The 18595-nt window shown below is 34.6% G+C and overlaps 2 protein-coding genes across 2 annotated transcripts in view; one reads left to right on the forward strand and one right to left on the reverse strand.

Annotated features, from left to right (window-relative positions):
- Positions 1-1968: 1968 nt before the first annotated feature.
- Positions 1969-9824, reverse strand: LOC110451057. Its single transcript, XM_021498904.1, has 4 exons — positions 9792-9824; positions 7891-8278; positions 5019-5132; positions 1969-2222 (listed from the first exon to the last, which is right to left on the reverse strand). The coding sequence occupies exons 1-4, from the start codon at positions 9792-9794 to the stop codon at positions 2086-2088; spliced, it is 642 nt and encodes a 213-aa protein (XP_021354579.1). The 5' UTR covers positions 9795-9824; the 3' UTR covers positions 1969-2085.
- Positions 9825-18443: 8619 nt separating this feature from the next.
- Positions 18444-18595, forward strand: part of LOC110451103 (C-type mannose receptor 2-like) — a 20284-nt gene continuing 20132 nt past the window's right edge. The window contains exon 1 of the mRNA XM_021498963.1: positions 18444-18480. Within this exon, the coding sequence (XP_021354638.1) occupies positions 18444-18480 (37 nt within the window). The remainder of the gene's footprint in view (positions 18481-18595) is intronic.

Here is an 18595-nt window from a genome sequence, read left to right on the forward strand (position 1 = left end):
AATCACTTTGATCCGGGTGAGAGTTATCTTCCTTGAAAAAAATCGGAACTTTTTACAGAGGGATGACATTTACACAATGACAGTTGTCTCTGTTTACATATAACAAAAATGATGGAAATAAATCAAAATTATGATATCAAAATCATCAATTTATTGTTCTTTAATGGAACCAAATAACCCTCAGTCATGTACACTTTGGACATCATTCCACAGTCCGCTAACTCACAATATATTTATAATTACATGTCGAAACCGGTCGGTATTATCGACTTTAGACGCTGCTTTATAGCATATGTATCGCAGTCGCCTATGTTTTAACTTTATATAATTATGTACAGTGCTAGTGATTTTACTTATGTTAAGGTGTGATAATGACTTTTAGTGTCTCATAAGCCAGATTTGGCTGGATGTCGAAAACTGATCCATTTAAATTTTGAAATAGCTTTTACTTTTTGTAAAATCTGCTGTAGTTTCAATGTATATCGATATGTGACACTTAAATAAAACAAATTGTATTGTATTGTAATACTATGTAAAGTTACGACATTTCATCTGATATTCTCTATTATTATGATGAAGACTATAATAGATGAAGTGGAAACAATTTTATAAATAAATAAAATTTTACACCAAAAATCAATCCTATGTATACGTTCATATTCACATGGTAAGACACTTTATAGTACAGACTATAGTTTACCTGTAATTAAATCCTATTGTTCTCTAACTGACACCAAATCTCATTTAAAACAAATATAAACTACATTAAATAAACCAACAAACCCATGCCTGTAGATACAAATGTGGTGTGAGAGTGTATGAGTGAGTGATTGAGATTATTTTGTGTTCTTATATAATTATTTATGTCTTTTTGTGTTTTCATATTATTATTTTTTTATTTTGTATTTTTTTATATTTTTTTTTCTGTTTTCTTTTAGTTAATTTTCTATCTGATTTTTCAACTCATCTCAAGACATGTCTACTTCAATTAAGTCCTGGTACATTTCTTTATCAGCATACATGCATGTATCAGTTTTGCTTTATTTCATGTTGCCGTAGCAAATTTTAGTTGCTCAAGGTCAAGACGTATATCCATATATTTAATTCGATTTAAATACTGTGTATATTCATAACGGTATATTTAATTCTTCTTGACACAAATTTTACGACTATATTAAATAATAATATCGCAAAGTTTGTATTTTTTTTTTCAAGGATTTTTTTTTTCTTTTTTTTTCTGTTGAAACATGAAAATATTAAGCCAGCCTATTTAATGTATATTACCTAGCAATAAATGTAACCAAGTGTCATGAGATAAGTTGGAATAAAATATATGTATGTAAATATTGTATTCAATGTCTTCAAATATCAAAAGTATGCTGGAAGCCATGGAGAGAGCTTATATAGGCAAAGCCTGTTGCTCAATCATTTTGTTTAATCAATAAAATATATTTGAAACCAAATCTCACCTAGCATACATCCAACACCTTACCTGTATATACGAAAATACCAAATGTATGCTACGTGAGACGACACCGTTATTTGCATTCGTTTTGATCTATAGCTCCCCTTCACCTGGTTTTCCCACCTTGGCGAGTTACGTTAGTGCCCCGGGCGGGGAAAAACTACGGTCGTGGTACAAACTGGCTATGTTTACCTGTGTTGCCGAGACTGTTTTGTAATTTTACATGTGTCGATTAAGGCCTTCAAAAAACACGGTAAACAAAATTTCTAAATTTAAGAAAGTATAGACAGAAAGATAAGCTTATATATGTAGCTAGAATATAGAACCATACTAATAAATCAAGTTAATAAGTTTAAACACCAAACCGTTTATATTGTTAAGCCATTCCTCAATTTACACAAGCAACCATCTTCCATTTTTTTCGTTCACACACCGTGCACACATCGTTCACACACCGTGCACACATCGTTAACACACCGTGCACACATCGTTAACACACTATGCACACATCGTTCACACAACGTGCACACATCGTGCGTACATCGCACATCGTGTAACGTTGTGCGATCCCATAGCTGTAGTTGATGGTTGTTGTCATTATTTGTTGACTCTTGGTGGCACTATGTGGACAATCCGTATCTCTTGAAGATTATATTTTGTTTCCGCTCCTCGGCCTCTGGTCCAACTCTCTTTTCTATACCCTGATTCAATTTGCTCACTACGGGTTGTAAAACGGGTTTCAGCAGTTTAAACACTCCTGAAATAGAAAAAAAAGTAACAAGGTTAACAAAAACTCTTGTTAAACAGCGTTAACGACTTTAGCTTATAAACTCAAAAACCAGGACAGAAATATACTGTTTGACACATAAAAAGAAATAGTTATTATATTCTCCGCAATATTTAGACATAGCTGCATGTTTTTCAGTAACTTATTCAGTATCTTTATTTCAGTTAATCAAATTTCCTAAGCATCACAATTGCATAAGCAAAAATCCGAACCCACTAAACTATTGGTTAAGAGGCTGTGAAGATGTAAGGAAGGAAATCATCATTCTATATATCAGTTCCAATGTTCAATTTCAGAAGAAAAAAAGCCATTGCCTGAAATGTACTAATTGAGTCAAACAACATCACGCGTTTGTTCATTTTCTAATTATTTTGTGTAAAAAGTCACTTTAAGTCATTCAATTATAATATTATATTGATACGTTCTTCTTCAGCAAAGGAGCGAGTGTGGTATTGGGTTATTGAGTAACATTACCGGGCATGGCAGATACCGTCATGGAGTTTTCATCGCAATCTCTGCGTGCATATGGAGAAATGACGGTCACTTTGCTAATTTGCATAATCCGCCATCTTGGATAATATGGCGGCCATTTGGCCCATTAGGATAACACTATGGGCTTTAAGTTTTTGCGTTTATCGGCTGGATAGTAATCCGGATATTATTTGCCGGGATGTGAAATTTCCCTACATACCGTCTAAATATGGATTACAAGTTAATAAGCGCGATCCATTAAAAACTCGAGGTTCCTGGAGTAGATGAACTTTTGAAGCGAGGGCGCCTATATGTTCTATGCGATCGAATACTGGAAAACGACCAAATAGCCATTTTCTGCACTTTCAATCGGATTTTTCGATGCTGTCTCCATGACCTAGATAAGTTGCCGAGATTCGCTCGGTAACTTGCGGTTTAGAAAAACACAGTTTATGAGGTGTTTTAAGAATATTTGCAATATCCGAGGTTCCTGGAGCATTTGAAAAGTGGATTTTCCTAAATCTGACATAAAATCAAAGGGGCACGATAGGGGATTATGTAAAAACATCGTATTCTTCTGAAAGTGAAAGGAGGAGTCTCCATGTTTTTGTGACACTCTCTCGACTTGAAAGAGGCACCAAAAGGATTCATTCAAAATATTTACTTATTCAATTCTTTCAGATAAACTGAATTTGATATATATTACTGTGGGTAGAACTACAAGAATGCTATTGTACACGAATGGCCACGTGATTCAAAAAACATAACTCACAACTTCTCACTGATCTTACATGTTACATGTATATGTAAATTTTTTAATATTTCTTTTTGGGTATTTTTTCCCAGAACATGCCGTGACATAAAGTTTGTCCCTGTTTCAGACAACGTTGTTTAATAAATGTGTAGACAATCTTTTATTCTAAGTTGGTATCACATATGAACGTACATGCTCGATCACCTCATAATTTTCATACGTCAAAATAGGAGCAAAAACGGATTTTCAGGACGAAAAATTAAAGCATAATGATACATGTACTTGAAGCTAATCGATATTGTTATATTTTTTAATTGATAAGTCAATCCGTCTGCCTTATTGTTGAATGAAATATGTAAATGTATCAGTCGTTCCAACTAACTATATTTAAATTCAATATTTGAAAAAGAGCTGGTATTCCAGCCTTGCCTCCGAAATAATCATCTAAGACATATAAATGTAATCCTTCTCTCCGGGATAGACTGTTTCACGTCTTGCACCCCTCATCTGTTACATATAAATATACATAGTCCTCAGTAACATCCGTCAGCCCATGATTATTCTGTCCATATTGTTTTAGAATCTTTTTATCACGTATACTAACTGTACTACTGCAATATATATGAGATTGCAATCGTCATATTTGGTCTTGTTTTATTCTAATTATGCAACTTTTTTAAGATACCACACCTTTTAATTGTTTACACACGTTTGATTACAACGTATATGCTATAGATTCACTTGTTGGAATTTTAGTTTAAAACCAACCGTGCAGTTGAATTACATTACCCCTTCGGGGGCCCCTTGAACTTTCGCAAATTTCTGATTTTAAAACACCAAAATCTCGTTAACCACGAAGATTTTGTAGGTTAATTTTTCACAACTAACATCTTAAATGTCTTCTTACATTTAAATAAAATACGATTTGTATATAGTGAAGACTTAACAAGTACTAAATGCACATTGTTTATGCTCCTTCATCGGTAGTATAGAAGGTGCGAGAATGACAGCTGTCTGGCTATATATTCTATATTGTTCCTTATATTAAGAAGTTATGTAACTCCCGTTCCCATTATCTTTGATAAATCTCGTTCAATGTGACCAGTTGGTAAATTTTATTCTACAGAGTTGTCTTAAAATACGCCAAAATCGTAACTAAAATGACCCTGGGAACATTTTTTTTCTCTGTTGGTTGCCATTGTGGCGCGGGAAAACTCTGATGATCACGTGATCAAACATGATCCGCCCCTCATTAATATTTATGAGGAAAAGTGGCCCTCATTTCTCCATATGTGGATGATGTCAGAGGGAAACATGACTGTTTCATCAAAATCTAACAACCTGTTTGTTCTATTTAATGGCAAATTTGATGTTAACAAATCACAGTTCATTTCATCAGTAGAGAGAATTTACGACGTTTACATTATTCACAATACTTACGCATATATTAGAAATTTAAGCGGAAGTGACGTCTATGAATTATACGTCACTGATACATGACTGCAGCATAATTTTCGAAATTCTCCTGTTAAAATACTTACTAGCAGCACAAAAGCGTTCAACAGCGGTGGACAGAAATATCGAGCTAGGCAAGACGAAGGTAGCCGCCTTCTCGACGGGAACTGTACAAATATCCCAGGCAATGTAATGATGTACTGTAACGAAACAATCATTAAGCTATAAAACAATCTTGGAATCGCTAACGACCAAACCTATTGACATTTAGAATAGGTGTAAGCACACGTCATAAAGAACCTAAACAGATGTTGAAAGGGAGCCAGAATGCTAAGTTGTAAAATGACAACTTCACGAGGTAGAACTCGCTTTTAATGTCGGAAGGTAAAATAATTTCGAATAGTTCACAATTGATTGATATCAGTAAAGTACAAAAAAGTCGAATGGAAATATTTGGTATTGTATGTCGCTTTATGAAAAGACCTTTGTTGTCAATAAAATAAACTTGCGTTTAGGTGATCTTAGCTTAAAATTTGTGAATAAATATCGTAAAAATATATATTTGAAGCGTCAATTCATTTTGAATAGAAATTTACGATGTATTTGTAGTCGATTTACCAAACTGAACTGTTTGGGGAACTTTTCACGTCCATCATTAATAATAGGCTTGTGGTATTTGACCAATAAATATAGTAAACTAACGGATACTCAGTTTGGTTTTAAGAAAAACTTGTCTACTATTGACGCCATATTTGCTTTACAGTCTTTGAATAACCGCCCTCTTAAACGTAAAATAATATTATACTGTTGCTTTATTGATTATTCAAAGGCTTTTGATTTCGTCAATAGACAAAACTTGTGGTTCAAATTGATAAAAGAAGGCATTGATGGGAGATTATCAAACCTAATAAGGTCATTGTATAGTATTGTTAAATGTTGTGTTAAGCATAATGGTTCATTATCCAATTATTTCAATTTTGAAAATGGATTGTTTCAAGGTGATATTTTATCGCCATTATTGTTTTAAAATGATTGCGAAATGCAATTTTTAATTGACAACTGTCAGTCGATAGAAATTCAAACATTGAATCTGTTCCTTTAGATGTACGCTGACGACATGGTGATGTTTTTTCCGAAACGCCATAGGGTCTGCAAGATATGTTACACTCTTTAGAATCGTACACAAACAAATGGGATCTAACAGTCAATACGGTTAAAACAAAAATTCTTGTGTTTCGAAATGGGGGTATTTTGAGAAATAATGAATGTTGGAAATACAATGGTCGTCAGCTAGAAATTGTAAATGAATTTAACTACCTAGGAATCTTACTTAATTACAATGGAACATTTAAAAAAAAATAAAAAAAAATGCGGAGATCAGGGAAGAAAGGCTTTGTTTCAGTTATGAATGTATGTCGGATTTTTTTTTAAATATTGAAACTCAATTATCAGTTTTTGATACGTATGTAAATAGCCTTCTAAGCTACGGTTCTGAAATATAGGGCGTTCATAAAGCCCCAGATATTAAAAAACTCATACTTTATTTTGTAAACGACTGCTTGGCGTAAGAAAAAAATACTTGTAATATTATGGTTTATTTAGAACTTGGGAGGTATCTATTGTCATTGGTAAGAAAGTTAAGAATTATTAAATATTGGATTAAGTTAAAAAGGACTAGTAATTGTATTTTGCAAGCATGTTATAAAGATATGTTAGAGAATAAGGATAAATGTGTTTTAAACATAAAAAATTATTTATTTAGAATTGGCCTTGGTTACATATGAGAAACAGAAAAAAATGATGATATGTGTTATAATGTTATTAGAGAAAGACTTATTGATATTTAAAAAAAAAAAGAATCAAAGAAAACGTTAGAACATCTTCAAAGGGATATATCTATACATATCTTTATAACCAGTTTTATTTACAGTGTTACTTAAGAAAACCATTATCTAGAGAATATTTGAAAGAGATTACAAAAATTAGGTTATCTGCTCATAATCTAAATATAGAAAAAGGTAGATATCAAAATATTGAGCGTAGTCTTAGAGTGTGTACTGTATGTAATTTAAATGATGTTGAAGATGAGTTTCATTTTATGTTGAAATGTCCATGTTATTCGAATTTGCGTGTTAAATTTTTGAAAAAGTACTATGTAAAAAGACAAGTATGTTTAAAATGATAAATCTATTTAATGTAATTGTAATTGTGAATATATCTCACTTTTGAAACCGATTGGTCAAAAGACCCAAGGTAATAAAGAACTTGAACTTGTACTTGAACGATTAACCGGTTACTCGGTCGGAAGCGTTTTCGAACAACCGGCCTATACAATTCGTCCGGTTCGATTACCTATCAAAACATCTTTACATCCAAGTGTGCTACCGATAATATAAATAGTCCACGCCGGACTCTGTAACTATTTTTATTTCCTTTGATTTTTAAAACGACTCTATTACATACTAAAAGTATATATATATTCAACCCATTACTGCTCAATAGAATATCATAAAGCACATGCTTGTGGTATTAGATCCAGTGTTTTATTGAGTCTTTAAAAGTTTGGCAAAATTAATATTTTTTCATAAGATCTTTAATTCAACCTGAAATAAAGGAGTGTGTATGTGATAGCGTGGCTTTTCCCATCAACTTAACACTTTTCAGTACTGAATACTTTTATGGACTCTTGCGTTATGTCTGCCATACCATCGGTATAATTGCTGTACATGTTATTTGGTGCTCTGTCACATAATCTTCTGACGAAACATGTGAAAGTTTTGATGACGTCAATCTTGTTAACGTGTATGTAATGTCTATGTATTATTATTTATAGACTGTCCGCATGTCGAGTGTTCATGTCTAGTCGTAAAAAGGTCAGTCGGCTGTTACAATTGGTTACGATTTCGTATACACTAAAATGATCCTAGGTGATATTTGCATCGATATATATATACTTACTGATTTGTATAACTAACTTTTCTTGAACTATCTGTTTGAATGTCTTTTTCCTTCTTTGCTTTAATGCGGTTCCTCCAACACTTCTTTCATTGTCATGACGTTCACTGAGCACGGGATCCTGCAGATTGGACCGTTGCGCTTGTTCAGAGTAATCGACTCTGTGTCTGCGATGTGGAAATGAAATATAACGATTATGACCCGAAAATTCAGGTGTGTTGCCTATCGTAGATATAGCACCACCCATGATATCTCGACTGGATCCATTTGCTCGCCATACTCGAGTGCTACTTACCGGAAGCTGTGGATTTCGTACACTTAACTGCCGTGACAAGCACACATTCAATGCAAAGTCAAGAAAAAGAATTATTCCTAAAATCCTTCGCCAGATCTGAAAATAATTGAAAATAGCTTCGTTAAGAAAGAATAACGTGCAAAAACATAAAAAAACGATATTTATAGGAAACTATTGTCTAGAAAGAACAAATGTAATTTATTTATAATTTCATACATGTATACATAGGGCAATAGGTCTAGCATTTAGCCAAATATATGTATCTACACTGAACACTTCTTGTTATGTGATTTCCCTGTGATTGCACATTGAACAAAACTATCAAATGAATTTCGCCGACAAAGGATATGACTTAACATAGTTTAACATGGATGAATGCATGCTACACAGCTCAGTCCAAATATGTACCCATGATGCACTTTAGCGAATTGTGAGATCGATAAAAACGGAACTGTAGTGTTCAAAGCGTCACAAACGTTTATACACAATTAATTGAAACTCTTGATATATGACCATGCATACTTTATGCACACACCTATGCAAAATAAACCAAAAATTTGAATTTTGGTCATTTTTTTTTTATTTTTTTTATCAGATTAAAATATTTTAAAATTGATAAAATTAAGTATTAAGATGCTTTCAGCTGGATTTAATAGTAAGTGTGAATGTCAAATAAAGACAGATTAATGATAATTGATCCAATGTGAGGTAGTATTTCAACGTTACATCAGCAAACAGCTGGAGGAGATTTCCAACGTTTCGGTCATTATTACGTCACCGTTAGATCGCAGCATATACGGATGTAAATAACCTAGCTTTACCTCTTAGTATATAGATACATAAAAGACCCCGAAGTCGATCATCCGTCATCATTATTTATTCATTCCTACATGTACGTTACGTCATTATAAACGTGAGTTTGGTCGGCGTTTGAGAACCCTTGTGAAAGCTATGTCGGAAGCTGATACAAACGGTGACTTTCTGTTCACTAGGTGTTGACAATTAACTGAAAGACTTCAATAAATTGACCTGTTTGACCAATAATTCAATCTAGCAACTGCGTTTGTAATATCTGTGGAAAACAAAACGAAAAAGAAAAGGAAACATCTAGCAAGACATGATGAGATCAATTCAATTTGATAAATGATTACTCCTTTATGAAAATTACAACTTATTTTTACTGACAAAATGTTTGAACATTATTTTTTCTTTCTTCATTTTCTTTGGAAAACATTCAGATTCGATGTTCACAGATTTATTTGGATACCTAGCCATGCAAAACAAATATACAAAAGTTACAATATATTTTTCTGTTTTAGAGCAATTAGCAACTTGCATTTTAAACATATATTAATAAACGTTTTGGGGGTACAATATATTTTTTGTTAAGAAAATTGATTTTTAAACTTTCAATCTATAGTTTGTGATTTATTTACTGTTGAATATCGTTTATGTTATCAAAGTTCATTTCACGACAAAATAAGTACCACAATAATGTATAGATATTGAAAAATTGTTGGTCTATGAGATGACAAATAATGATAAACAATAGTCCAGTTTCGATCAAAATGGAATAAAGTAAATAAAAAAGTGAGGTAGAATAACTAACCATGATTGCAGCGTTGGGATCAGTACGCGGTTCTGTCAGAATACCCACCAGAGCTCAAAAAGGACGATAGTTATAATTCCGAAGAGCCCGCGGCATACATGTTGTATTCGGCAATAAGTTGACCAGACTTTAGCTGGGGGCTAGAACTGCATTACCTGAACAGCTAGTAAATATAGTGTACTCTCAGGTGCGAAAAGTTTACCGTCCAACATGTACACGACATTAAAATAGTGTATTTACTATATAGTCTCTATTCTCCTTGTGTTCTTTGGCCTTGTACGATAACCGTGTTTCATTGCTCTATACGATATGCTTCTTTTAACAGTGTGCATTGCATTTTAATACCGTGTACATTTGCGATTTAATGGTATGTTAAGAGTGTAATTTTGACATATTATCCATTTCAACCGTGTGCATTGTATATATACCGTGTTTGTGACAACCGTTTTCCCCCACAAATACTGCAGATCAACGTGTGGATTTCAATATAATCAGGACGTAAAAGGAAAGAAAACGTCCCCAAACGATACTGTCACCACGTGTATCTAACTCCAATAATGCTATATTTCAAATTGTAAAAGACACTCGGTGATATTATACAATTTAAAAACCAAGTCGGTTTAGTTAAACATGATAACCAATCACCATTCGTAGAGGAACCATTAATGTGTTTATTCTGTATCCAATGTTCTATAATGTTTGGTAGTCGTGTATATTTGCTTTTATCTGTATAATATGGCTTCGACCTTTTTGCGTTAAATCGTTACTACAAAAGAATAGAACAAAAGGATGAAGTTGTTTTGTTGAGGAATGATACACAAAATGTGTAAATATTGATATTGATGATTCAATCATTGTTAATGGTAATGCTAGCAGTATTGGGGTATTTAACTCTTTGTTTGAAAGTGCTATGCTTCAAATCTCAATTATACGTAGATAATGGCGATTTGTCGACGCTTGACCAAACCCTTTGTGTAACAAGGCTAGTACATTTATCTAGTTATTTGTTTGGAGTTGGTCCGTCAAGCACCACTTTCGTCCCATGTTACCTACATTGTGTATTTGTCGATCCTTTGTAATGAGTTAAAAAATCAAACTTTATTCCATAGCTGGTTGGTATTTTTCTGAGTATTAAAGGGTCATCTCCATTTTGGAAGTTTACTTTTTCGGTGGCTTACGATTATGTCTCACCTCTATAAATTATTGATAATAAGTGCAGCTCTTGCGAGAAAGAGTGAAATTGTTAACATTCTATATCAATATAAAATAAACTCATACTACAACTGTAACTATTGTTTTGTAATCCGTCGATTTATACCAATATACACAGTAGTCGATAGTCCGTCGATTTATACCAATATACACAGTAGTTGATAGTCCGTCGATTTATACCAATATACACAGGAGTTGATAGTCGGTCGATTTATCCCAATATACACAGTAGTCGATAGTCCGTCTATTTATACAAACATACACAGTAGTCGATAGTCCGTCGATTTATTCCAATATACACAGGAGTTGATAGTCGGTCGATTTATCCCAATATACACAGTAGTCGATAGTCCGTCTATTTATACAAACATACACAGTAGTCGAGAGTCCGTCGATTTATACCAGTATACACAGTAGTCGATAGTCCGTCTATTTATACAAACATACACAGTAGTCGATAGTCCGTCGATTTATACCAATATAGACAGTAGTTGATAGTCCGTCGATTTATACCAATATACACAGTAGTCGATAGTCCGTCGATTTATACAAACATACACAGTAGTCGATAGTCCGTCGATTTATACCAGTATACACAGTAGTTGATAGTCCGTCGATTTATACCAATATACACAGTAGTTGATAGTCCGTCGATTTATGCCAATATACACAGTAGTTGATAAAGTAACAATTCCTTTCGAAGAAAAACATAGAAAGTAAAATAACATAACAAAAAATACTGACCGCTGGGTCTATCTGCCCTCTCGGGCTAATGCTTATTTGTCACCTATTATTATTTGTAACTAACTTATATGAACCAGGTCTGTTCTACACTGTCACTTAATTAACCTTACTGTGCCCTACCTTACAATTGCCTGTCACACAGAAGCACTGGAGCGGCGTTTAATCATGATCATATCAAATTAATACACATTGAAATCCCATACATGCATATCTTTCGCTTTGTACAATCCTATCAACTAAACCTTGCAAATGCACCTTGTAGGTTGAAATGCATCCTGGGCTAAAAACCAGAGAGAAAACTACATGAGCCCAAAAACTCTGGAAAACCGTGGACGCCTATCACTATATAAATCCTGATAGCTTATTCTCTAAAATATCTGCAATCGTTTAACTTTGATTTATGGACAAAAGCCACAAAATGTAATTAAATTATTTATCGCTACAGTCAGCAGTCTAGTTCTCGACACAAACTATCCGTGCATCTGTACTCATCCTATACACTACAAGTATTAAAATATTAATACTATTTATAATATTTGCTGAAAAATATTAATGAAAGAAACCCAACCGTCTGGGTCAGGTTCAACAGGCTAGAATGACCAGCTTTCACACTCTCCCACCCTATACCGTCACCTGCACGTGCAACAGCACCTCGTTACACCCAGCCAATCAGATTACAGCTCCTAGCGAATACGAACAGACATATATTTCCTGCTTTTACTGCGAACCGCAGGAAAATACCAGTCTGTTCTACACTGTCACTTAATTAACCTTACTGTGCCCTACCTTACAATAAACCAACAACACCATACCTGCGATTGCCTGTCACACAGATGCACTGCTAGAAAAATCAAAGAACGGGAACTTTGAATGACCGACTACTAGCTCTATCTGATTCGTATATTTTTGATAATGTAATAATAAAAAATAAATAGCTACAAATTTAAAACCTTGGTTACCTCCAACCGCTTCTCAACAGAATCCTCAACGTAACCATCTTTAGACCTGTCGCTTCTCCAGCGACCGTGTCTCTTCCAACACCTCTCGTTAACTGTTGATCTAGCCACTGTGGAAGCCCCGGAGGCTCTCATCGAGTGCAAACCTAAATTTGCCTGTGCACCACACACTTCCTTTAGTCTTGCTAGAATTGTCTCCCTTGCTCTGGTATAACTAATGGCCTTGCTCTTGTGTATCAGTGCACACTTCGAACCTGATCTGTAAGCTGGTTTAAATAAAAAATCTTTTTCCTTTAAATCTATATCTGCTACTTCAATATACTTTCTTAGCATCTTACATGGACAAGCTACTGTGACCCCTTCTGCTACCAGGACCTTGTTACCCTGCCTGTACTGGTCGGTCTTACTTTTCTGAATATATAATTCCAAATACCCCTCTGTAAAATTAACATCTGTACCTCTCAAATTGCTCACCTCATTGAACCTTAAAAATCCTGCATAACACAAAGTAATCATGGATAGATCCCTAAGTACAAGTAAATCTCTCGAACTTTCATACTTCTTACATAAATCAATGATATTTTCTGTGGAAATAATGTCTTTCTTCTTAACTGGTACACTGTTCTGTCTCTTGGCGGACTCCAAAATACCAGACACAAAATGATTGTCAGTTGGATCCATTAATCCTCGTAACTTGTGTGCCCACTTTATGGCGTAGAATGCACCCTGTATAGATGTGAATGAAACATGATCGTTCAGCAACTTTGTGATGTATAAAGCCACATGGATAGGTTGTCCTGGAATAGCACATGCACCCTCTGCTGTGATAAATCTTTCCCACTTTTGAAAATCTCTATAATATTTTGAATTTGTGCTGTCACTTCTGGATTTAACTAAATGTGTAGACATACTCTCCGCCAGGTTCCTTATGTTCCCCGTCAAACATCCTCCTTTTGACACTTCAGTATGTATAGCCTCCTGGATCCCTAGGCCTGCAAACATACAATCATTTATGCTATGATACGCAATGCCACCATTTTAAATCTCGTCTTCCTGTCCCCAAAAATACCATTCTTTCCAAGCCCCTTTTTAACAATACTAGAGTCCAATACTTTGAATTCTTTCACAAAATCCTTAAAACCATTTTTGCTATGAATTTTTGGCCAAAACGGTGCGGATTTCCACAATGGAATTATCAAAGTTCCCCTTGCTTTCTCATCTACAGCCTTCTTTACTGTTTTACAAATCAATCTTGGAGGAGGAACCCATAGACTCACTCCAGAACCCCATGGCTGTTCAAAAGCATCAATCCCCCTTGTACCAGGTACCCACCACCTTGAATTAAAACACACACATTTTGTATTCAAATTATTTGCAAACCTGTCGCATGTGTGAGTTCCCCAAATTGCCTCTAGCCACCTAAATGTGCGATCCTCTATGCACCAATCATCACTATCTCTGACTCTGCTCAATTCATCAGCTGTCACATTTCTATCTCTCCTAACCCAAAATGGTTTGATACAAATACCTTTCTCTTCACATGTATTATACATGTCGACTGCAATTTCATGCAGACCTGGCTTTCTACTGCCTTTCTCAACAATCTTGACAACATTCTGGTTGTCTGTGTGCCACTGCACTCTATGCCCTTCCAGGCATGCTCCTTTAGAGTTCAACATTCGCCTGACTGCCTCTAGCTCTCTCCATGTCGAGCTCTGCTCGCTCTCATATAATGGTTTCCAAAAACAAAAGAGTTCTCCTCCTGCACTATATACCCACCATAACCTTGGCCAGAAGCATCCGTGAACACACTATAGTCCACCTCAGTTATGTTACTTATGTTTATTCCATTTACATCCCAAATTTTCTTCTGCCAGAAATTAATTTCCCTTTTTGCGCCCTCACTTACCACCACCAGGGCATTCCAACTTGCCTTACTGTTTATGGAACCAAATATCTCTTTTGTTTGTAACTCCACCAGCCTACCTACTGCCGGATACATCGACAGTATATTTGTCACCTATTATTATTTGTAACTAACTTATATGAACCAGTTATGACTATATTCAACGTAGTGTTATATTATCGATGGCGTATATATATATATATTTAAATATAGCCCACCTGATGTTATCGGTTAGCTGACAACTAAAAATAAAATAACACACTTTTGTAATCTATTGGAGATATATGAAAACAGTTCATATTAAACTATTGCCTATATCTTTTTATCAGTTATAATTCTTCTTTTTTATATATATATATGATATATAACTATAGGCCGGATCTTATCAACATCTTTATAATTATCCATATAAAGTTCCTTTGTTTAATATACACGTACTGGATTTATAGTACATCTCTTTACCATGGCAACATTTGTTCAGTTACTTATTGGCATTACGATAGGATTTGGCAATATCAAGAGAGAAATAGGACTTCTTTAACGTTCAAGTTTATTTATCTCTCTGAGATCATGTATGTTATTTACATGTTTAACTACTGAATAAAATACTGATAATGAACTTTAAACTAAGAGAAAAATCTTACTGAAATGTTGAAAAACAGAGAAAAAACAGGTCATCAAAATATATCGTCGGTGAATGAGGTGACAAATTTAAATCTGAGGCCACGTATAGAGAAATAATATAGTTGATACGTAGTCTGACGTAACGATATTCCATGTTTGTAACTTGTAGGAATACGTCGTATTACAATGTGCAATGATCAAATCTCGTTTCGTGTTTGTAATACCATATCACTCATTATACTATTTGTTAAACAAACTTTCATGATGTAACACAATTAGACCGTTAAAATCGATGAGAGCTTCAGAGTAGAATGTATACTGAATCGTTTGTACCACTAAAGAGCTTGTATAGCGTACTTGACAGTATACAGTGTTGACAGTGAACAGGATGTGCAATCGATATACTTCATGTGTACTTTGTAGACTATTCACATTAGTGATGTAGCCCTTTGGACAATGGTACTACTTTTTGGACAATGGTACTACTTTTTGGACAATGGTACTACTTTTTGGACAATGGTACTACTTTTTGGACAATGGTACTACTTTTTGGACAATGGTACTACTTTTTGGACAATGGTACTACTTTTTGGACAATGGTACTACTTTTTGGACAATGGTACTACTTTTTGGACAATGGTACTACTTTTTGGACAATGGTACTACTTTTTGGACAATGGTACTACTTTTTGGACAATGGTACTACTTTTTCTTTGGTGCGGATACTCTTAGAGCGTATGGTGAAGTTCAAAATTAAGTTTTATTGCATTAGATGACGTCATCAACGGTAACAGTAGTGAAGTGATGGATAATCGCCTGCTCAATTTCCTATTAGCCTTCATATTTTCATTAATTGGTAAGTAAATTATGTGTGCGTTTTTTAGATTCATTGTCTATACAAGTGCTATGTTTATCTATATCAGTGTGTCAAGCGCATCGGTAGTTAACATAATTTCACAAAAACCTCTTAAAGAACTTCCCACCCTTCGTGTTTTTCTTGTCGTATTTTCGTGTCGTCATTTTCCGTATTGCTTATCGGGCATTCTATTACCGTAGTGGAAATTACAGTAACACCCACTGGGAAACACTAAACAAAAATAAAAATAAATTCTACGACTTAGTCTTCCTAATTTTACCAGTTTACTTCAACAAGCATTGAATTTTACAGAACACAATCTAAATCATAAATTCATGACCTAACTTAATGACGTACCATCTAAATAATATATGCATGGACTAACTTAATGATGTACCATCTAAATCATATCTGCATGGCCAAAATTACGGAAACACTCTCTAAATTAGTGGAGCACCATTTAAATTAAAAAAACATATCCAAGTTATCGGGACATGGACTAGTTTTCAGGAACAATAACCAATTTTCAGGGACAACAACCAATTTTCAGGAACATAACACCTCATTTAAGATTGTTCCTTTTGTTCCCGAAAACTAGTCATTGGCGCCCGAAAATCAAATCGTTGTCCCGCTCAATCGCATAGCGGTATTCCCTTTAATGTAGCCGCGCTCCGGCGAAGCCCGTACAGATGAGGCAGTCTATAGTCCCTGCCTTGCTGGCCGTGTTGTCAGTATAGCTATGCAAACACGGCCGCTCTAATTCCGTAATCCAAACGATATAATAGCATAGGTCGATAGTACACGTATATTTACTTCGAAAAAAAAGACCACGGAAATAATGCTTATTTTGTACTACGGCCAGACCATTTGAAAATGATGCGTAACTTTTACCGTATTGCTGAACTAGTGCTTTGATACATCATTCCAGAGACACATAAAGCCAGTATATACGTCTCTGATCACTCATATAATAATCAAAGACACAATATGAACTCTCTCAATATAAACGATATTTAAAAACGAACGATAAGACCGTCCCGATGTCGTATACAACTTATATTATGTAAACGATATCACCCGGCTCCGTTCGTTCCGAGGTACTAATTGTCCAGTATTTATTGATCAATTCTTGCAAATGAGGAACCGATTGTGTAAATGTTCATAAACGAACCACTGTATATATATATATATGTTAAGACAGTTTACGTTCCTACTTTGCTTCATATACCTTTCAATCGTTTTTAATGTTGTTAATAGTTTTGTGATTTAAATAATCCTCTTAATAAGGGGTTTCCCGATCACCTGTCCTCTAAGCTTTTAATTTCTATTGCATTTAACATAAATGTGTTTTATTCATATTTGGGTTTTATATAATTGTAATTAAATGGAACTTTATCTTTCCTGTACTGTCGTAAGAATATCCCTTCTGAGTTAATGTTTCGTGTTAAAATATTAAAGGTTTAACGTTCTATTTAGTTTAGGTTATCGGGTGATAAATAATCGGCGAAGCCGATAAAGATAAATTAATTTACCCAGGTTCCATTGTAGTTATCCCCCAATAACCTAAACTGAACAGAAAGTTATTCCTCTTATATATATAGCCTTTTTCTTTACATAAAACGCGTCCTTTACTGTATCATTCCATTTAAGCCCGATGTGTGATACGGTTACGCTTCACGAACAAAATCGGCTGCATTTCTTCAACATAAACATCACATCAGTATGTACGTTCGATCTTAAATATGTTATCATAAATCTAGCGATAATTCTTACTTCAATCACGAATTAAATAAGTCTGTGCTTCAATTGCTTGTGCGGCTATTTGTAGCACAACTTGCAAAGTTGCGTAACCCGATTCACTCGTAAAATATTTCACTACAATCATTGCAAAACCCAGTTCGAGTGCTGTGATTTAATTATCAGTATTTAGACGGGCATATGACATGTAGGTAATGTAAATGTATCGAACACGTCGTGTGATTACCACTATCAATATATATCTACAAGCCTTATCGAGTGCAGTTGAAAGTCCTACGTCAAAATTGCCGTATATCGAATGTTATTGTCAAAATTGAATTAACTATTGTACTTTTGGGTATTGAACATACTGGCTTTATGTGTCTCTGGAGTTATGTATCAAAGCACCAGTTCAGCAATACGGTAAAAGCTATGCATCATTCTCAAATGGTCGTTCATTTCGATCCTAACCCTGGCCGTAGTACAAAATAAGCATTATTTCCGTGGTCTTTATTTATTTCATTCGAAGTAAATATAAGTGTACCATCGACCTGTGTTATTATATCGTTCGGATTACGGAATTAGAGCGGCCGTGGTTGCATAGCTATACTGCCAACATGGCCGGCAAGGCAGGGACTATAGACTGCCTCACCTGTACGGGCTTCGCCGGAGCGCGGCTACATCAAAGGGAATACCGTTATGCGAATGAGCGGGACAACGACTTGTTTTCGGGAACAAAGGCACAATCTTAATGAATTGTTATGTTCCT

The sequence above is a fragment of the Mizuhopecten yessoensis genome, unplaced genomic scaffold (genome assembly GCF_002113885.1).
Source record: "Mizuhopecten yessoensis strain PY_sf001 unplaced genomic scaffold, ASM211388v2 scaffold5789, whole genome shotgun sequence".
Taxonomy (NCBI): domain Eukaryota; kingdom Metazoa; phylum Mollusca; class Bivalvia; order Pectinida; family Pectinidae; genus Mizuhopecten; species Mizuhopecten yessoensis.

What these genes read in the sequence shown, in the direction of transcription:
- LOC110451057 (XM_021498904.1), bottom strand. An exon ending in AAAGTTAGTTATACAAATCA is followed by an intron (nt 5,133 to 7,890) that starts GTAAGTATATAT and finishes GTTTCGTTACAG; the next exon opens with TACATCATTACATTGCCTGG. An exon ending in TGAACGCTTTTGTGCTGCTA is followed by an intron (nt 2,223 to 5,018) that starts GTAAGTATTTTA and finishes TTTCTATTTCAG; the next exon opens with GAGTGTTTAAACTGCTGAAA.